This window comes from Diabrotica undecimpunctata, chromosome 2 (genome assembly GCF_040954645.1).
Source record: "Diabrotica undecimpunctata isolate CICGRU chromosome 2, icDiaUnde3, whole genome shotgun sequence".
In the NCBI taxonomy this organism is placed as follows: Eukaryota; Metazoa; Arthropoda; class Insecta; order Coleoptera; family Chrysomelidae; genus Diabrotica; species Diabrotica undecimpunctata.
This window is the reverse complement of record NC_092804.1, coordinates 33,692,769-33,715,388: the sequence shown is the minus strand read 5'-3', so window position 1 is coordinate 33,715,388 and position 22,620 is coordinate 33,692,769. Positions and strand designations below refer to the sequence as shown.

General features: G+C 33.2%; 2 protein-coding genes across 3 annotated transcripts in view; one reads left to right on the top strand and one right to left on the bottom strand.

Annotated features, from left to right (window-relative positions):
• Ugalt (UDP-galactose transporter) overlaps nt 1–22,620 on the bottom strand; it is a 34,846-nt gene that overhangs the window by 11,524 nt on the left and 702 nt on the right. The window contains exons 1-5 of one of the 2 annotated variants that reach the window (XM_072522589.1): nt 17,558–17,652; nt 17,372–17,438; nt 17,189–17,308; nt 5,647–5,861; nt 3,598–3,853 (exon numbers count right to left, since the gene is read on the bottom strand). In XM_072522589.1, coding sequence (XP_072378690.1) covers nt 3,598–3,853; nt 5,647–5,861; nt 17,189–17,308; nt 17,372–17,387 — 607 coding nt within the window. In that variant the 5' untranslated portion in view covers nt 17,388–17,438; nt 17,558–17,652. Of the gene's footprint in view, nt 1–3,597; nt 3,854–5,646; nt 5,862–17,188; nt 17,309–17,371; nt 17,439–17,557; nt 17,653–22,620 lie in introns of those variants that run through there. The other variant, XM_072522588.1, reaches the window with a different exon arrangement.
• Nucleotides 19,140–21,512, top strand: LOC140434388 (peroxisome biogenesis factor 10-like). Its single transcript, XM_072522587.1, has 3 exons — nt 19,140–19,627; nt 20,417–20,659; nt 21,147–21,512. Exons 1-3 carry the CDS (start codon nt 19,364–19,366, stop codon nt 21,480–21,482), a joined length of 843 nt encoding a protein of 280 aa, XP_072378688.1. The 5' UTR covers nt 19,140–19,363; the 3' UTR covers nt 21,483–21,512.

Sequence of the window (22,620 nt, the reverse complement as noted above, 5' to 3'; positions counted from 1 at the left end):
CCAATTCAAACGTTGATGACAGTGCAAGCACTAGTGGTGGGCGGAATGAAACCAGTCCAAAGGCTCGAATGCGACGGTATAATGTACGCATACTAACAGGTCTACCTACTACTCCAAACCATTGGTCAGCAATTTGACGCGTAGTAGCAAAACGGTATCGCAGAGCCAGTAATCTAAAGCGCCTACCTTGATGCTCTGTGGTACGCCTCGGTTGACTAGTTGGTCTTCTTCGTGTTCCTCTACCTTCGTTTGTCCACAGAAAGCAGACACGCGTAACCGTTATTGCCGTACAATTAATACAACGGTCAACTTTGCGATATGACAAACCCATATCTCTATACGCAATAATTCTACCCCTGTCAAAATTGCTAACATGGTGGTAATTTTGGTGTCTTCGAACTCGAGGCATTTTCTTACACTGAATACAATTAGCCTGAGAAATAATAACTAAAAATTTCTATACGAACCGGTTTTTACAAATCGCTCTTCACAAAAAAATAAAGATAAAACTTTATTTTTACAAAAAGTAGAAAAGATAAAACATTGGTATTGTTATCATAGCATGTTTTAAATATAGTCATTAAGTTGTCAAAAAATTAAGTTCAAGAAATTATTCCTTCTGGGTGTAACACTTTTAATGTCACTGAGTATATTAGAAAACCGAATTTCATGAATATTCTAGAATAATCCAATGGAGACCTATTACATCAGAATAATTATGTGTGTTTTAGGTGTATTATGTTACATGGATGTATTTAAAATGACCAGATTTCTAGGTTCTTGAAAAGAGAGAACCATCACATAAATAATCAACCTGATGACAGGATTTAAAAGTTCAGGACTTAATTAATTACTTTAATGAATGAGCCAACTGTATTATCCAGGACATAACTTGAGTTTGATCGAATATATCATATAGAACATTGTTGAAAGATTGTTTATTTTCTAATATTTTGCTTGAATTTTTATTTAGTTTTTTTCTGTACTAAAATAAATAAACAGTTCTTGCTTTAAAATTGTTTATTAATTTTTCTATCTATTCCAAAATTATGATACTCTTCAGACGCTCTAGAGCGTCATGCAGCATAAAAGAGTAAACAGTGCCGACGACGCGCTAGTGCGTCTAATTTTTTTGTCGTTTTAACAATTATTGCCATGTATGGCTCCATATTTTGATCTTAATATTTTTCTTTCAAACATTTCCAGTAGATTATGTTTTTGAGTAAATATCCAAGTCTCTGAGCTATATGTTAAAACTGGTGTTACCAGAGTTTTATACATTTAAGTTATTGTACTTCTCGAGATATTGCTTGATTTTAGTACTTTTGATAGATCAAAATAACACCTATTAGCAAGGAGAATTCGTTTCTTGATTTCATTGTTCATATCATTTTTTGTATCGACAACAGCGTTAAGATATACAAATTATGTCCCATGGGTTTTGAAGCTTTCTGTAGCTTTGAGAATCCTGCTTTAACAACAGTTTTACTTCTCCCTATTAATGTTTATATTATCTGCACACGCAATGAGTTAAATATTATAATATTATAATAAATTGTGATTGGACATGACAGACCTCCACATGAGCAAACACTTCTCACTACATTTTCGGTAGTTCGCCTCATCAAGTTAGTTTACCAAGTAATTTGGTATGCCAAACTCTCACATTGCATTGTAAAGGACCAAATCGTTTATGCCGTCATAGGTAATTAAAAATTAACAAACATGTATTATACTCGTATGTACAGTCCATTGTCCATTCACGCAGCTTGGGAATATACTGATAGAATCATTGTCAGAAACATACAAAAACAAAAAGTCCTAACCCTCAATTATAATATCACTAAGTATTGCAGACTTTTTCTATTAAAAAAAGATGGAAACAATACTGGAAATGATTGTTAATTAATTTTTTAAGTAAAAACTTTCTATTTTTTTTTTCGTCTTTATAGAGGGGGGGTCTGGAATCTTCAAAAGACATCTCAGCCCAGGGCGCCGCCTGGCTAACTTTAGTGCAGGATTCGTTCTTCGTACTCCGGCGATAGTTCCCGAGGTACTTTAAAATGCCCTCTCGTCGCCGAGTCTACGCCGAACGCCTACCTGCTAAACCAGACCCTCCTCTGTCATCCAGCGATCCGGAAGTGGAATGGCCGCTGTAAGGCCGGCATCACTTCCGAATCACTACCTTTATTCATTCATTCTCCATTCATACACATCCACACTCTATTCATCAGCAAGGAGGTTCCCTGTCTCGTTCCAGGTAGCGCGTAGAAGACACTCATCGCTCCTAGTTCGGCATTATTTCCAGATGAGCATTTCCTCCTTCTCCACAGTCTGACTCACGCATTCCAACTCACACAGTGTGACCCACTTTTCTAGCTTCACCTTTCAGCATCATTCACTCTTACCTTTAGCGTTGGTTTAGCAGTCTTTCTTCCTCTTCCTTTTTCTTGATCACTGCACGGATATAGCTGTGTATGTTAATCCAAACTAATTTATTTTCAATCATTCTCTCAATCATTTCTCTCACTGTAACAAAATTCACACCTGTCTCTCTCTCCATTCTGTTTCTTTCCACTATCCATCTGCTGCAATCTAACATCGTATGTGTCACAGTGTCCGAGTATCCACAGTATAGGCATCCATCTGTATCAGCCTTTCCGATCCTATAGAGGTAGGCCCTAAAACACCCGTGTCCTGTGAGCACCTGCGTCAGGAAATAATCCAGTCGCCTGTGGCCACAGTCCACCCAATCTCTTATGTTCGGGATCAGCATTTTCGTCCACTGTGCCACATCTTCCGTGTTGTTCCATTCTTCTTGCCATCTTTCAACTGACCTTTCCCTTTCCTGTCTTTTCTCGGCCACAGTAAGGTTTGGACCTCTTCTCTCATAAAGCTCTTTTCTTTCCACCGCCAAAACATGCAACGGAACACACCCAGTGATGGTCCATAAGGCTGCCGCAGACACAGTCCTGTAGGCGCATGCCACTCGCAACAGACTTGTTCTGTCTACTCGTGTCATAAGACTCCTACAGGCAGTTATCTCTACCGCCTCGCTCCAGACTGGTGCCGCGTAGAGGACGATCGATTGTATAACACCGTGTAAGACCCTCCTCCTTTCGGATTTGGGTCCTCCAATGTTCGGCATCACCCTTATAGATACTAAATAGATAGATATAAACAATTATAAAGTTTCCAAAATAAACATTTAAACATTTGTTTTAATTGGAGCAGATTTATTGTTAACCAGTTTTTGTCTCGCTGGCCGATAAAATCGCGTGAATTAAAACTATCATAAAAGATATAAGAATTAACAATGAAAAACTTTAAACACCCTGTTCTTCTATATGTAAAGAAATAATCTAAACCCATGTCCAAAACATTAGATGGAGTGTTTTGATACCTTTGCGGGCGAGGTTATTTATAATCTTATGGAAGTGGTTAACATTCCAAACTACGTTATTTTTATTGCACATAATACTCTATAGCTATATTAACAAGGGTAGATCATAATATTAAATCATAATTTGACCTTAACGACAATTCTCCTTACATAAATCTAAGTTTCTTTGGAATTTTTTTATTAGAGATACCGACCTTTGAGCATTTTTTCGAAATAAACTCCAGCAAAGCCGGACAAGCAGCACGCAGCCAGCGCAGCCATAAAACCGATGAACTGATTTTGCTCCATTCCATGTACGGATGTAGTTTTATCATCGGTGTGGGCTAATTGCACAAGCACAATTCCACTGATTAGGGCGAAAAGTGAGATCCATTGAGTACGTAGAAGTTCTCTCTTCAAGATAAATACGGAAAACAGGGCAGTAGTAAGGATTTTTAACTGATACGTCACCTGTAATTATTAATAAATATGTCATTAGTAGTATTAGATAAATTGTAGATAATTTCTATATCTAAATCTTAAGGTATGGTTGAAGTAAAAAATATAGTAGAATGATCAGAGTTGTAGGTTTGGATGGTTCTGCTTCAAGATATAGTGCGGGTTGTTCTGGTAATTAAATATGCAATTAAAAATATTTATTTTTTGAACCGTTAAAATAGGAGATATATCGTATGTGCTAAAATCAAGTTTGGCATTTATTCACATTTCGACGACACGGTACTTATTGCCTCCAATGAAGAAGACCTGCAACGACTTATAAACAGGGTAACCGAAGCATGTAATGAATATGGGCTAAAACTTAATACTTCTAAGACAAAACTTATGGTTGTCAGCAAAACGGAGTTACAACAAACGAACATCAGAGCGTATGGAATAGAGTTAGAAAGAGTCCACAATATTACCTATTTGGGCGCAAACGTTAACGATAACTGGGATATAAATGAAGAAATAAGAATACGCATTGAAAAAGCCAGAGCCGCTTTCTATAAATTAAAGAAAATTCTAATTATTAGAGATATTACGTTAAACCTTAAAATCAGATTATTATACTGCTACATATTCTCCACGTTGCTATATGGTATGGAGAGCTGGACCCTTACAGAGACATTAATGAAAAAATAAGAGGCCTTTGAGATGTGGATTTATCGACGAGTATTGCGGATAAGTTGGGTTGATCGAATAAGAAATGAAATAGTTTTACATCGAATGAAAAAGAGCACAGAAATAACAAAAACGATAAAAATTCGAAAGTTACAATATTTCGGTCATGTAATGAGACATCTAGAGAGGTATAACCTTCTACACCTCATAATACAGGGTAAGATCACCGGAAGCAGAGGCCCAGGCCGACGAAGAACATCCTGGCTCCGAAATCTCCGGGAATGGTATCAAGAGACCACCGCTAATTTATTTAGAGCCGCCGTAAACAAAGGTATTATTGCCAATATGATCGCCAACGTTCGATAATCGGATAGGGTACTGAAAGAAGAAGAAGATTCACATTTCACCTTCAGGGACCCTCCGATTTTTATAATATCATAGAACAAAATGTTCTAATCTGAATCCAAAACAAAATTCTATACTTTACTAAAGACCTTCCCAAATACAAACTCTTATCTTACTAAACCTTTAAAGAGTTCTACAATATATGTTACCGCGACTATACACATAAGGGAATATATTGTTATTAGTTAGACTTTACAATCACTTCGCCTTTATAAAGATCGTATTTAATTCAGAAGCCTGTTACATCTAGTGATGCAAAAATAGTAATTCACTTGTGAAAACTTATCCCTTGATTAATTGATGTTGGTACTTAGATTTACTACAGACGAAGGTTTCATTTTGAATTTAGAAATTTATCAGGTCGTGGAATTCCTTTGTTCTATATAAAAAGAAACAAGGTCTAGGTGTGAAACTGTGAAAGCTGTCCAGAGAAGCCACATTTATGTGCTGCATCATGTTTTAAATTGTGGCATACTTAAAAATTTGTATTATTTGTTAAACAATAAATTTCTTTAATTTTTTTTCATAAATCACAAAATTGTCTTATCATATCAAATGTTGTGATGTGGCACCAACGTCTATATCCGTTTGGTTTTTCTTTTGAATTATCAATCTTTTTCGATCTCATTGAACTCCTCATTTAGAAAAATACAACTAATACATAAAATGGAAGATTTGAATAAATCTCACTGTTTATTACAAGGGTTTTTTATTTTATAAAAAATTTTAGTACCAACCTGATATGTAGCTGCATCTAAATGAGATGCGGATAAGTACAGCAAATTATTTTGAACCAAATAAACGAATGAAGGAACGCATATCTTGAGAGTATCAATAGGTTGTTTAATAATTTGTTGATCTATTAAACGAAACGTTTTTAATAATCCACCAGCGTCTATGTAGACAATCACCAAACATGTGATCAGTTTGACAACTTCTGCCAACAGTACAGCTAAAATTGAGAGTTTACTAATTAGTTTTAAGGGTTAAGAACATTGTGAAAATCTAAAATAAACCGTTTTTTACGATTGTTTTGAATGCAATTGTATGCAGTGGCGTACACTCACTTTTATTACAACGTTAATTATCTTATATTTTTTAAATATTATTTGTTCGAAATAGGCCACAATATAAATTTATTTACAGACCGTTTTCAAAGATATACACGATAGTTACATTTATTTTATTTGTTTATTATTATATATTTATATAACCTTATATTATTTATTTTCTTTTTTTTTTCTAACTTTAAAAACGGTCTTTGGAATAGAGATCAAAACGTCAGTAAATTAACCATGTAAATAGATATATTGTGGCTTATTTTCAAAATTCTCCCCAAAAATACAGAATTCCACAAGCAGAAAGCTATAAAAAATAAATATATCTATCATTTATATATTTGAAAACGGTCCCTTTATAGAGATCGAAAGGTCAGTAAATTAAACATTTGAATATATTTTGTGGCTTATTCCCTACATTCCCCTAAAAATACAGAATGCCATAAGCAAAAAGCTATAATTGATGGATTCGACCGTTATTTGATGGAAATTCATTTTATGTGACAAAAAAACAGAAACTTCCACAAAATTTATTATAAAATCTTATCACTACAGCTGGTTCGGCAGAGTGCCTTTCTCAAGTGATCTATTTTTATTATGCAAGTTTGGTGAGTACCGATATGAAATGTAACATATCAATTTTTATTTTATAAACTTAATATGTAATAAAAGTGAACATGTAAATAAAATTTATTTCAATAATTTTGTGCTCAATTTTTACTATTGAAAAAACCCTTTTTTTTGGAATTTTTATGTCGGTAATAATCGCTGCGTCGAAGAATTCAGGTTTGTATGACCATAACTGCTACTTGTGAACAAGAATCGGCTACACTGTACGGCATCTTGTGGTTACGTCTGCTATAGAGAAGCACAAATAAATGTACTAATTATACATTCTAGTCGGTCAGATAGCCAAGCGGGCTGGGCGGCCGGTTCTCATTCGCTTCACTGCGAGTGGTTCAGTGGATGGAAGTTCGATCCCCAGCTCGGTGTACAGAAAACAAAAAGGCTAACGCAGCAGTTTAAAATTCTAAAATGAATCTGCGGCTTAGACTAGAATATGCTGGTGTCTGATCGGCCCCAGGCTGGAGCAGTACGGCAAGAAATAAGGGCTCGCGGCTCAGTAATAGTCCTCCATAGATCCCTACCGGAAGGGCGAGGCGCCTAAATACCGGTGTATATATATATATATATATATATATATATATATATATATATATATATATATATATATATATATATATATATATATATTGTACATTCTATGATTTCTGATGAGAAAACGCAAATTAAACGGGTAGTTTTCAGGGGCCGCTGAGTACATTTAAATTTAAGGACATTCGGCGTTTAAACGATAAAATCACTCTTCCAAATAGTGGAATTTTACTATAGTACATTTATAAGATAAAAAGCCGAACTGTTTTGTGATAAAATGTTTTCAACGAAAAAGGACATAAGTCGGGCTTTTATAACTCTCTCAATAACTTTGGATAGTACCAGTAGTAAGACAATAGGTCTATAGTTGCAGACATTTGATTTTTCATCACTCTTCTTCTTCTTCTTCAAGTGCCCTGTCCGCTGCGAACATTGGCTATCAACATGGCAATTCTGATCTTGTTTGCGGCGCTTCTGAATAATTCGGCCGATGTGAGCCCGAACCACTTCCGCAGATTTTGGAACCACGAGTGTCTTCTCCTACCTGGCCCTCGCTTACTGTATATTTGCCTTGACAATCAATTGCAGTAGACGGTACTTATCGTGTCTCAATATGTGGCCTAGATATTCAAGCTTTCTTTGTTTGATTGTGCTCATGATTTCTTTCTCCTTTCCGATTCTTTGGAGTACCTCTATGTTGGCGACATGTTCGGTCCAGGATATACGAAGAATGCGTCGGTACACCCACATTTCGAATGCTTCTAGTTTTCTTGTGAGCGTCTCTGTCAGCGTCCAGGTCTTCACTCTTATGAAGAGGAATAATAATGGCTGTCGTTAGGCACTCTAGAAATGTAGCTTTTTCAAAGGTATCATTAATCAGTGAGAGCAGGACTTCCATCACATTTTTGAGAGATTTGAGAACTTTTTATGCATAGTCCATCAGTACTACAGGAGGATTTACTTTTGAAAATATTGATTGTTTGGATCAGTTCAGATTTATTAACTGGTCTTATAAATAATGAATTCGAGACCTTTTCTGAATTGGAGAGATACGAAATGGGATCTTGTTGTGGCAAAATAGTTGATGTTATATTTTTTTACTCACATTAACCAAGTATTCATTTAAATTTTCAGGATTTGGAAGGGAAAATGTTTGAGCTGTGTTAGTTTTATTTCGAAGATCGTTTATTACGGACCAAGTTTCTTTTGCGACACTTTTAGAGCTTCCCAGACGATTTTGATAGTAAGCTTTTTTAGCTATTTTAATATGTTTTAGATAGGTTTCTCTGTCCTTTGTAATAATTTGAGTGACAGAGACGTTGGTAGTAAATTTCTTGATGTAAACTAGGGAATGCATATTGTTGGCTGATATGCGGATATCTTCAGTAGTCAAGGATTTGTGATGTTTTGGCTTAATTGTAACTAAGAGAAATGCCTTATTGAACAGACAAGATTATCTAAAAAATCACTGAAATTATAGTCGACGTCCACAGAAGGAAAGTGCCACCCAGAAATAAAGTATATATTTTGGAATTTACGAAAGTTCTGAGCGGAAAAAATCCTACCTAAACGTCGGGTTTTCGAAGAGGGTTTGCTGAGATTGTTAACTTGGTATATACTGCTTCATGATCCGATAATACCGCATTAATAATGTAGACATAGAATGTATAGATTAACATTCTTATTATAAAGTATGGAAAACAAGGCTTCATTCAACAGATGTCATATTTTGTTACCACAGAGAAATCATTATTTGTAGAAAGAAAGAATAAAGGTGCCACCATGAGCTGAATTTGGACGATCATACCTAGCAACTGTGATATATTTATCTACAAAAAAAGGCTTATTGACTTCAAGCTAGTGCTCTGTAAACTAATCCTGATTCCTCTAGAAACAAAAATAAGTCATCTGTTTTATATCTTATAGAACGAATATTGATCAAAACCATGCCAAAGTTGTCATCTCTAAGACAATTTGAGGTTTCTGTTTTCTTCATGATTATGAAGAGAGCAACATTTCTTTGGTTCAATTAGCCTAAAATATAAGACCTGCTTTATCTACTACTAAAGCAGAGGAGTTCATTGATGTAAATAGTGTAATGTATGCACCATCTATGGAGGGATATATTGTACAAGAACTTCAAAGGGAAAATGACGAACTTTTACGAAAGAACACCTTACTGCTGTTGGGTATTACCTTTTTTACCTGAACAATTTCACATGCAGGACATTATGACGATACACTAATTAAAGTGTGACTCAACGTAACTCAATAAAGATAAAGATAAGAAAATGACGTGGAAACCTCAAATCGACGACATTGCAGAGAAAGCCACAAAGAGATGTCGACTGCTCAAACGTCTCACAGCAACAAAGTGGGGCGCCACGCAAGATGTCCTGGTAGCAACATACAAAACCTATGTCCGTCCGATATTAGAATATGGGAGTGAAGCTACAATAACTGCGAGTACAAACACCACCTCCAAGCTTGAAGTCGCCTAGAACACTGTCCTTCGCGTCATCACCGGTGCTCCAAAATCAACACCGATTACACCAATGGCAGCCCAGACCGGTATTGAACCAATACAATGCCGCAGAGAGAGACACGCGTTAACCTTCTGGGAAAGGCAAAGACGAATACTTCCACAAAAATGGGACGAATATAGACAAGAAACCTCACGTCTTAAAACACAAACCACTCCGCTTACAGTAGCAAACCAAATCATGGAAAAATACCACATTGTCCTGTCGGAAGCCGCCCCCTTCCCAGCGCAGACCACAATGGCCCGCTGTCTACCAAACACAGAATTACTGCTTGAAAACCATAACGACCCGAAGCACTTATCGTCAGACATTGCCCTAAGGAAAGCCGCCCTAGAGACGATACACACCAAGTACCCAGCACATGAGTGGCTCCACATCTACTGCGATGGATCCTCGATGACGGACTCGGGAAGAACAGGAGCAGGATATGTCTCAACGTTCTTCAAAGGCTCTATAGCTGTGGGTGCCCCTCTCACCAACTACGACGGCGAAATTGCTGCTATACACGAAGCTGCAAAAAATCTTGAGAATTTCCAACACCCCCAAAAAGTTGCCTTCTTCATCGACTGCCAAGCCGCAATCCTCGTCCTGTCGACAAATCGATACACCGACTGTGCCAAAACAATATCTTGCCGCGTCCAACTATCGGACTTGATGGAAAAAGAGTGGCTGATTACTCTACAATGGATCCCTAGTCATGTCGGTGTTGAAGGAAATGAAGCGGCGGATGAACTTGCAAAAGAAGGCACTACTCTTCCACAGCCCCCTAGCTTCCAATCGTACACATCAGCAAAGTCCACCATTAGAAGAGGAATCAAAGCGAAGATAAAAGAGCAGCAAATACAAGCCGGTGCTGGAAAATCTTGAGCCCACCTAATAGAGTCACCAATCCCTCGCAACAGCATCGGCGTCCGCGAAAATGACAACTGTCCACTATGTGATCAGCCCCAGATGGATGCTGCTCACCTTCCAGAGTGCCCAGCCCTGAAAACAGATCCACCCGAGGAGGATGAAGATCGCCTACGAGAAACGGCTCGTCTATACTGGTCAGCGCGCCACCAAATGGCTAGCATGCCAAGGGTGGGCGTTGGCTAGTAAGTAAGTAAGTAAGTAAGTAATTAACTCAATAAAGAGAGTTTATTTCTATGATAAAAAGAGAAAAACCTCATACCTGAGCCATTTTATAAAAGACAGTAGAGTAAAGCTTTTAACGTTTTTTGTATTATCGAAGGAAAAATATAGGTCAAGAGGGGACTGGTAAGATGCAAACATTCGTGGTTGAAAGTTGTAACGATTCAAAAAGGTTGTAATTCACGTATTTGAAATTCCATTCTGCATAAGGTTTTAATTTGCGTTTTAAAAATCTCTGAAAAAAGGACTTTAGTTCTCTTGGAGTAAAATAAACATCCCAATTATTGTTTATTTAAACAAACTAATACCTGAGTTTTCAATTAAGAATAGCGTGAGAATTAAAAATACTTGTAGCCATCTGCAATATTCCCCTGCCAGATGCCTCTAAATTCCGCCAATCGCTGGCTAGATTGAAGTCGTCATAAGCTCGGGGAGTTCTGTTTTTTACCGGCGAAAAACCGTAGATGCGGGAGAATTTAATTGATTACCGGTTGAAATTTTGAACAAGCCGGTGGTTTGGCTTCTTTCGCGAGGTACTGAGGTTTTGTCACACAGTATCAACAATTTCCAGTTTCCAGAGTGGAAATATAAGTTTTTTTTATTGTTGAGAAACCTACTATGGTTTAGTTAATATGGAAAACAGCCTTTCTTCTATTAAGGGGTTGCATAGATCTTATATTTTTTTAAGATCAATTTATTTTTTTATTCCACTTTGAAAGTATCGTCTTTCAAGAGTATTCACACCAAATTTAGAGTAAATTCGAGCAATATTACCGAAGTTATAGAGATTTGAATACCGCGCTGTCGGTACGTGCGCTCTAAGTATAAAAACTTCAAATGCGTGTTTAGCGAAACTTTGTTTTTTCATGAGGTAGGTATGATTTCTCGAGAACTAATCCATCGATATGGCTGAAACTTTTCACAGTTCATCTCTATAGTATTGTTTCGTGATTGAACGAAAGGATTGAAGAAGAAAAATGAAGTTTAAAGTTTTTAAATAAGTTTAAATTAATTTTCGTCTCATACTTTTTAGCATTTTTCCAATTCTCTTAAAAACATTTTTTTCATAATAAACAAGAACGAGTCAACCGATTAAAAATCCCTTCGTTCAATCATGAAACAATACTATAAAAATGAACTGTGCAAAGTTTCTGCAAAATCGCTCTATTCGTGCCTACCGCACAGAAAAATAAAGTATTTGAATTTATTAAACTGAGAGCGCACGTACCTACCGTGTAGTATTCAACTCCTGTAATATTGCTCGCATTTACTTCAAATTTGGTGTGAATACTCTTTGAGTACTATACTTTCATATGGAATAAAAAATTAATCGATTTTTTGAAAATACAAGACATATGTAACCCCTCAAAAGAACCCACAAGTCCACACTGAAAGCAAGTATAGTAAAACATAAGATATTCACAGTAAGTTTATTGAATCGCTACAAAGTGACTAGTTTCATGCTGCACAAATAGACGTTACTTTACTGAGATTATTGCCAACCTTCAATGAAAATGGTATCATAAGAAGAAGAAGATCAAATAACACACGGTTTTAATATTTTTTCCATTTTCAATACACCCTGTATGTAAATGAAGTTGGCTTTAAATTAAACCTATAATTTTTCTTATCAGTCGACGATTACGTAATAACGGATAAGTATAATTTATTACGGACAACAGTGCATATTTCACTCCAACAATTTTATTTTATGTGGGTAGTAGAATTAATATTATCGGTCGTCGAATTGCAAAATTAATATTAGGTGTTTACGAAATCGTATTTGATGTAAGGCGGGAAATTAAATAACGCTTAAATAAATTTTAATTATAAAACAATATTAATTCACAAATTTGTCATTTATATATATATATATATATATATATATATATATATATATATATATATATATATATATATATATATAATAAATATATAAATATATAATAAAATAAAATCGAGGCGTTTGAGATGTGGTTGTATCGAAGGATACTAAAAATTCCATGGACTAGCAGAACCAGAAACGAAGAAGTTCTTCGAAGAATGGGACATCAACGAACTCTATTAAATATTATTAAGAGGCGTAAACTAGAATATCTTGGACATATAATCAGAGGACCAAGATATGAGTTCCTTCGGCTAATTCTCAACGGTAAAATCGAAGGAAAGAAATGGATAGGACGGAAGAAACTCTCTTGGTTGAGGAATTTGCGGCAGTGGACAGGTTTGACAGCGGACCAATTGCTACACGTAGCGCAAGACCGAGATCTGTATAAAAATATTATAAGCATGGTAGTCGCCGACGTTCCGTAGGGATATGGCACTCTAAGAAGAAGATATATATATATATATATATATATATATATATATATATATATATATATATATATATATATATATATATATATATATATCTCGAGAAAAGGAGTATTACGACCGTTAATCCAATATAAATTAAGGAACACTCGAAGAGTGGTGGGTTTTTCGGTCAAACGGTGGAGGAAAAAGACAATGAAGTTGGCTAATTCATCTATTCAAGCAGCAGTCAATGTTATATGTAAAGAAGCTTAAGATATTGGACATTAAATGGTTAGGTTGTATAAACAATAAATTGAAACTAATGCTGTTCTATGTTTGTATCAAATTGTAGACTATATTTAGTTTCCATTAATTGTTTATACAACTATACTACTAAAAAAGGAAGGCAGCCAGCCAAATATCCTCAGACTGTTAACTGCAACCGCTGTAAATTTAAATGTTCTCAATTATTTAGTGAAACAGATAGAACTGAAATATGCTCTAGCTATTGGCAATTAGAAGATTACTCTCCAAAAAAGGATTTTATTCTTCAAAATGTTCAAGTTAATATTCTACATCGACAAGACACCGGCATCGAAAAAGCAATGCAAAATCACGCACTAATTCAAAACAATTTTATTTTTGTAAAAACGGAACACCAATTAGAGTATGCAAAACTTTTTTTTTAAAACCCTGTCAATACGCAACGGACCGCTAAATAAAACATTTGAAAACCGAAATACTACATCAGGATTGTATACTGGAGGTGACAAACGAGGCAGACATATCCCAGCCAATAAAATTTCAGAGGAGGATAAACAAATCATTGTAAATCATATTGAGAGTTTCCTGTTAACCGACTCACATTACTGTAGAAAAGAGTCTCAGACAAAATATTTGGATGCGACACTCTCCATAGCTAAAATGTACTCGCTGTAACAAGAAATGTGTCAACAAAACGGTTACTCACTTAAAAGTATGACTACCTACAAAAGAATATTTGGCAACGTGGTTCTTTAAACCACACAAGGATCAGTGTTTCCTTTGTATGCAATATCAAGCTGCACGTGGTGAAGAAAAGGCTAAGCTTGAACCAAAATACCATGAACGTAAACAGCGTGAAGCTGCTGCAAATACTGCAAAACAGGTTGACAAACAAAGAGCAACGGATAAGTCGCATTTCATTACAGTGACATTTGATCTCCAAAGCATACTGCAAATACCAAGCAGTGACGTCTCACCAATGTATTATAGTAGGAAATTGTGCGGTTATAATCTGACAATTTATGAAGGTGCTCCACCGAATAATGCATACTGTTACGCTTGGACTGAAATAAATGGAGCAAGAGGTAGCTTAGAAATTGCAACATGCTTATTTCAGTATCTAAACGCCTTGCCTAATTACGTTACGGTAGTCTCTTGTTTTCCGACACCTGCGGTGGACAAAATCAGAATCAAAATGTACTGGGGATGCTCTATTATTTTGTTCATTGCGGAAGCAGTGACATTACCACCCTAGAGCACAAATTTCTTGAGTCTGGACACTCAATGATGGAGTGTGACAGTATGCATAGTGCGATTGAAAGACAGAAAAAATATGTAGCTGTTTATACAATGAATGATTGGCTAAACATTTTCAAGTTGGCTCAATCAAAAAGAGGAAAAAACAAAATGATAAGTATGTTGTTAAGGAACTAAAGTTTAGTGATTTCCTTGTTTTCAAAAGTCTTTCGAAAGCTGTCTTAAGAAATAGAACAGTTAACATCCAAGGCGAAAAAGTTAAATGTTTAGAAGTCAAATGTTTTCGGATTGAAAAAAATAACCCAGGCATAGTCAAATATAGGTATGGCCATTCCAGCGAATATCTGTGCATTAATATCAGTGGACGTGGCAGACCTATCTCAGGACAACCCGCGCTAAATAGCGCGTACTCGGCGAATCTTCCTATTTCTCAACAAAAATATAAGGACTTAAAAAAGTTGTGTGTTAACAATGTCATTCCCTCCGAATTTCACCATTGGTATTTGTCGTTACCAACATCACAATCTGCTGACAATCGGAGTCCTGAGCCAAGCATAAACAGTGAGAGTGAGTCAGATTCAGAATAATAATTGTTTTTTTGTTTTATTCGTTTTGGCGTTGAGAATCAATGTTTTAGAATTAATGTTAATAAGTGCTTAACAGAAGATTTACTTTTTGTTGTTTTTAGATCTTGATATGAAATAAAGTCTCCTTATTTAGATTAATTAATTTTTTATTATTTCGCTTTTTTGGCAGGCAAACGTAACTAAGTCCGTCAAACCCGTTTGGATAGAGATAGACAATATTTTTAATATTATATATAAAAAATATCTCAAACATAACCATCAGTTAGATATTAAAAGGGCTCCAAATTGGATATAATGAACCAAACGAAATTATGACAACAAATTTCAGTTAAAATTGTGTTTATCTCACAACTACTAATTTGGACTTAATAACGATATAACAAATATGTACTTAAAGATATACTCTTATGAACATTGTAATATTTTTCAATGGTTTAAGTACTTTAATGCAAGTGGTTTGTCTGTGTATGTGTGATTAATACTATACAAATAAAATGATTAATTAACTAATTTTTAAAACAAATACTATTTTAGGTATTATTAACCTTGAAGGTAACTTTTATATGTCAGGACAAATTTATTTTTCTCTAGTGATCATCAATAGCCTCATTTAACAAACAAAACCTTCACATTTAGAAATTAAACAATTTTTTAAGAGAAACACCTTCAATTGATGTTTCAGGAAATTTTTCAAGGTACTATGTTAATTAAAATATAAAATCAAAGTAAATTGATTAAATAAAGTATTTTGACATATCTGTGTACTAGGAAAAAACAACTAATATACAGAGTGTAATAATGTTACTTGATAGAAAAATAATGACCACATAACATTCTTATGCAGACAAAACTGGCCTTTTTTATGATATGGCACCAGACAGGAATTTAAGTTCAAATGAGAGAATTGTTTTGGAAGAAAAATTCCAAGATGAGACTAATGATTATAGTTGCAGCAAATATTACAGGATCCTGTGAAAGGAAGCTTTTAGTTATTGGTAAATCTAGAAATCCAAGATGGTTTAAAAACATTTGCCCACTTTTGTAACATATGAAAACAATGTGAAATTATAGATATCAAAAATGTTTGTAACATGGTTTCAAAACTGGGATGCTGAATTAAAAGAAATTAATAAGAAAGTTCTACTTTTGATTGATAATTGGCCTGCTTATGCAGCTGTTACTAATCTGAAATGCATTAAACTTGTGTTCTTGAATTCATTGATATAAATTTCAGATTTGCCCTACCCTCTTACTATACTTACCATCATACTGATATTTTTTCCAAGGGGTTGAAACAGGTTTGTTTTGTAATTTAATGTTGATGTGAGAGGAAATATAAGCAACAAATAAATCACCATACATAATTAAATAAAATATTGGTATTAAAAAAAAATTTCTGGAATTTTGGTCCATATCATAAAACTATACCCTATGATGCATTATTCATAAACACAAAAATGCAAAAATATTTTAAAAATTGATAATGTTACATAATTATATAATTCATATACACCAGGAAATGATTAGAAAAATAAAGGAAGTAAAAAAACATAATGGGAAATTCTGTGGAATTAAACTAATAAACTAAAAAAAAAAACAAAATGAAAGTGTGAGATGCGTTTAGTGCATCTGTGAGTAAAAACAAAAGTGGCACTAAAAATATACATATTGATCATGTTTGTAGCATCATTGTAAAAATATTCAAAAATTTTAGATTTTACAGATCACATATTGACTCCTACAAATAGATAAATAAGCTTGCCAGCATTGTTATGTTTATGTATGCAACAGCCATTTGTGGATACTAGAATAATATCTACAAAAATGAAGAGAATCAAAGAACCCATTACCTAAAATTTTATTGTAGTAGTCTGTTCAAAGTCAAAATACCAACATAACACCTATAAATACATATTTTTCATTTTATTACCTAAAATTTATACTGTCAACTCTAAAGCATAATTTGGATAATACAAGCAAACTTACCGGTTGAAGATAAAAACATATCCCCTTCTCGCGTTCTGGCATATCTCATACTTAAACCCAACACAGCATTCTGGAGAGTTAAAGTTAGTAAGCTAACATATTTCAAAAATGAATTTGTATCTGCGAAATCAAAACGAAAGAGGCATAAGGAACATTTAAAACTCAGAGAATTTAAATATTTACCAGTCTTTTTCTGCATTTTGATGTCTGGATGTTTGTCTTTGATATTGTTTACCAACGCGGAATTTTTCTGTAAGAATCCACAAAAATTAACACAGTGTTTAGAATTTTATTAAATTACAGTGCAACATGTATTCTATAATGTATTAGATTTGGTGTCGAGCAAATTTTAATACATGTTTCACTCACATAAAGGATTAATTCACATCAAATTGACACGTCTCATATTTGTAAGGAACAATTTCCTAGGAAGAGGAAGGTTACTTATTTTTAAACTGACACTGACATTAGGTATAAACGTCTTTTAATTATGTATTGTTCGTTCGTATATATGTCAAACTAAAATTATTCAATTCAGTAGAGGTGTGTAGAAAATGAACCAATCAAGTACCGTGGTTTGTCTGTGAGAGTCATACAATACTTTATATATGACATGGACTTATCACTTTAGTCTGAAGTTAGATACTTCTACCATAGACGTACACGATACTATTATTAAGAGATTTTGATTTTTTTTGATTTAATTATTTATTATTTAAATTATAAGCAATATTTTATACTAGTAATTCTAATTTAAAATCAAAACCATAAAATATTTTAATTTTTTAAATAGACAGTTTATAAGGACCATAGATGAATTCTGCATAGTAACATTTTTTTAATTCGTTGTAAAAACCTTTAAAGTTTTTAAATCCCCGCCCATATTTTTCAATTATATTGAAGGTAGACTGACATTGACAGAATTTTGTCTATATTTTAAGGTTATATCGTTATATGTAGCAAAGAATATAGACGCTTATAGAAGAATCATTCACTGTTATTTTTGAAAGTGAGCAAAAAGTGGGACATAGATAAGGAAAAGTGGGACGAGTGGAACGCACGTGTTGCACGTGGTACCACTAAGGAGCGGTCATGTCAGCTGTGGCTCTACCATTGCTTCTAAAATATGAAAGAGTGGGGCAATAAATGCAACTTTAGATATTTTTATATGTAGATGCCGCGTGGTCGTAGAATAGGATTAAATTTTTGCGTTTTATAAAATTTTTTAAAGAAAATAATATTATTTTACCTTTTAATAATTTAATCTTTTTAGAAAAATTATTATGATTCAAAGTTTTAATTGAAATATGTACAAATCTTAAGTATAAATCAGTTTAAGACTACTTTGTAATAATTTCACCAATATTCATTTATTGTGAAAATTATGTTTTAGATACTACTAGTTGTTATTTTAAAACAAGATTAAATAGTACCCATACAGCGTAAAAACTTTCACATATAGGTACTATTCATTAAAATGTACTGTTAAAGTTTATTTTGTTATTTCAAAAATAAATCAGGAATGCTTTTTGTTGTTATTGAAAAATTATGGATGAAATGGAAGTTTGGAAGTTTTGGCGAAATGGAAAATTTCATAATTTAGTAAAAAGTTTCATTGAATACTTTTTTTTTAAATTGAAATTTTTTAAAAATGTTTCGTTAATTTCTGGGCAGAAAAACAGTATAATAAAAAGTTATGTGACGGTTTTTCGTTGTGTTGGAACAAACCAATTTTTAATTCAAAGTTATACAATTAAAAAAATAAATACTTTGAATATTGTAAACATCATACATTTTTAAGTTTTAAAATTAAAAATTTAAATTGACAATAAAGATTTTATTGTGAAAAAACAAAAAAAGACAACAAAAAAAAAGTTTGCAAATCAATGACATCGAAATTTGTTTCGGCGTAGATGCAAAGTTACCCGTTCGCACTCCTTTCCCACTTCCCCCTAACTACATATTTCATTATGAAATTTTCATGATAGTTTTAAGCCGACGGCCACGGCACCACGCTGTGAGTTTATGCAGCCACCCTCTTAAACCGTAACCAAATCGCCCATTTGAACTGCGCTTCTATAAGCGTCTATATTCTTTGTATGTAGGTAAATAAACATTAACATTAATCAGTAAAATATTTTGTGTATATAAACATTCATAAATAATAATTCTATCATGAAGTTTTACAAAGCTAAAGTGGCCGATGTATTACGGTTGCATCAAAGAGATGAATTATTTATAATGGACGCAGAACAAAAAATGCACCTGTTTTTAAAATTGATGGGATCAGGAAATTACCACAGGTTGAATTCTTCCATTTCTACTATAGCAAGAGTTTGGTATTATTTTATGACATCTATGGAAAAATTACAAACTTTGGGTGAAGAGTACACTGGAACTATAAGATTTAATACTAGTAATCAGATTCCTTCTAAATCTGTAAGTTTAATAGATTTTATGTATGTATAAAAATTAGAATTAAGTTTATTTCTCCAGTAATTAAATTTTTGTACTAAAATTATGCATGTTGATCTGGAAGGTTTCAAAAGCATAGCATTAGCAAATATACTTTTTGTATTGAAAGGGTTTACGTTTAGGAGAAGGAAAGTCTTGATATTAGTATTTTGTTTAAACCTGTATGGGTACCATTGTATTAAGAGGATAAAACCTCTACGAATCTGAAATTTATATTAGTAGATTGTGCTTTAGTTACTGATTAATGTGCTATGCTTTTTATTGCTTAAGTGGCAGCCATAGCTCATTACTAGGTAGTGGTTTTTCAATTGCTAATGTAAGTCAGCTGCCAGCTTACTTCAGGGGGCATGTAAATCCTTTAGTTAGGGCTATGTAGTCATTAACACTAAAATCTGAAGGTTATACTAATGGAAGATGTACAATAACCCAATTTTGCATTACAACCAGTTATAAAAACAAACAGCTTCCAAAAAAACTGTTGATATGTTTGTCAAAACTTGCAATCTTTTGAATTTTTATTTTCACTTTTGTGGATAATTAAATTTAGTTATATGTTTGAGCTACCAACTTTTGAGGACTTGGTAAAAAATGGTAAAATTTAAAAATTATGTGGTTTATTATACTATATATAACAATTAAATAAGGAAAATTATATCAATCGAGAAAAGATTAAAAATCCTTACAAACTTTTTGTCAAACTTGTTCAAAACCATATTATGTTGTTATATTTTTAATCTGTATTTATTGTTTAAGTTGTCACTTTTATGGTTGATACTACATGTTGGGGGAGAACCTATGTTGGATAGGATATTAAATTATTCCAGGAAAAAGATTTCAGCAAACCAACATTTACGAAGTGATGCAAAATCTTTGCTACTGAAATGTATTGCAATTCTAAAAGAAGAAAAATCAACACTTAAAAGGATACACAATGCATTATTCTACATGGATGGAAGATATTATAATATTTCTAATAGAGTCACAGGAATTCAGTATGTAAGTTGAGTAAAAAATATCATCAATTGTTTTTTGTTACCAATATATTTGAAACTCTAGGTTAGAGATATTTATATAGGTTTTTGATTTTGAAGAAGCCTTCAGCTAGTGTACAATACTGATCACAATAATTGAAATAGGCCATGGAATTATATTTGGGTATGTAAAGTATGTTTTAACAAATATTACTTCTACATGGATGTAAAAGTAAATGACTAAAGTGTTATTTTGAACACACTAATATGTCAGTCTATAATTGCAATTATGTCTTCATACTTTTTATCCATGTCCAAATATAAAATGTAGAAATAGGGGGCAGTGGATGAACTTTTATGCATTTGATTTCAGAAAACTTAGGTGGTTCATATGAGGTCGAGGTATTAACCGATTTTTGCACAAATCAATATATTTGTGTATCTCTTCTAAAGTAATTTCATCTGTTACCTTATTCATTTTGTATTAAAATGGGTTTTATTTCTTTTTTCAGGTACTACTGAGACAATGGTTGGAAGATGATACTTTTACAGGAAGTTTTTCGATCTTGGGTAATTTATCTTTATTTTATGTCTTACTAAATTTTGTTATGAAGATGTTTACTCCAAGTAACAATTACAACACCCTAGAATCTGAAATGTCTGCAGTAACTTCAAAGAAAGGATGCATTTTGTGTACAGAAAATATTAAATCAGCCTGTTCAACCCCCTGTGGACATATATTTTGTTGGAATTGTATATATGAGAGTTTACAGTACCAGAAAAATTGTCCCATTTGTAGGGAAGAAGTTAATCCTAGTAGAATTATATTTTTGCAGAATTTTATATGAATGATTATTAAATATATAATTTTGTTTTAATCTAATGTTTTTTCTTACTACAAGACTGGGGCTGTATTATGCACCTATTCATTGATCATCAAGATCTGTTGTATTCTTGTGGGGTCTAAGGACAGTGTGTTCTTTTGAGAGGGGAGTTTATTAAAGAACCTTAGAATGCTCTCAGACTATAATTTTATAATCTGGTGAGATATTAGCATATCTTCCCTAAGGTTCCATAATATTTAACAGGCAACTGTCTCACACAAGCAAAATACATGCTACACATTGCTGATATAAATTATTATCCTTTTAGTTCTTTGGCCTGAGTGCATCTGACTGCCACTATCATTTTTATATAAGGTGTAATTATGGAGCTAGTTTCATCGTGAAAGTCATATAAGTATAATAATTAGAGCTGTCCACAACACTATTGTAGCTTTATTAAATTATAAGACAAATATCAAATAATAAATTTAATTACTATATAAACGAAATAATATGTTTAAAAATATTAATTGTATTTATATGAAATTATTTTAAAACAAGAATTGTGTTAAAAGTATAACAGATAATTGTGTTATTATTCAGATGACATTTAAATTTTGCCAATCATTGCGAATCGAATGTTTTATTGACAAATACTCATTTAATTTTTTTACTTCTCGTTTAATGTCTGTATTTTGTTAGTTATTTTTCATGCAATTTTTAGCAATTTAAACTGACCATCTATACAACTGAACCTCAGCCACCCTGTGGTGAGTAATGAGGTGAACAATACATGAATGAGTAAATTTAGGTGATTTTTATATAAATTATACAGTTTCCAATGAATTCTGAGAAACAAATTTGATTCCGACTTCAATGGATGTCTAATTGAGAAAATAAATGTCCAGCATTTTTCTCTTTAAAATACTTGTTGGTTGAATTAATTCTTAATTCCAATATAAGAAATCTAAACTGCTTCAATATGACTATCCAGTAATAAACTCTGTGAAAGTTTGTGAACATTTTTTCTTACTGTCACCAGATATTTAACATCATAAACTAATGATATAATTTACTAGTATATTATATCGATGTCCTAAACATATTTTTAATACAAGCAAAATTAAGTCTATTAAAAGAATAGCTTATTTAACTTTTCCGG

Coding starts and splice junctions, on each gene's coding strand:
- LOC140434388 (XM_072522587.1), top strand. CDS start 19,364: ATGAAGTTTTACAAAGCTAAAGTGGCCGATGTATTACGGTTGCATCAA. Junction 19,628..20,416: donor ATCAGATTCCTTCTAAATCT/GTAAGTTTAATA, acceptor TTATTGTTTAAG/TTGTCACTTTTATGGTTGAT. Junction 20,660..21,146: donor GAGTCACAGGAATTCAGTAT/GTAAGTTGAGTA, acceptor TTCTTTTTTCAG/GTACTACTGAGACAATGGTT.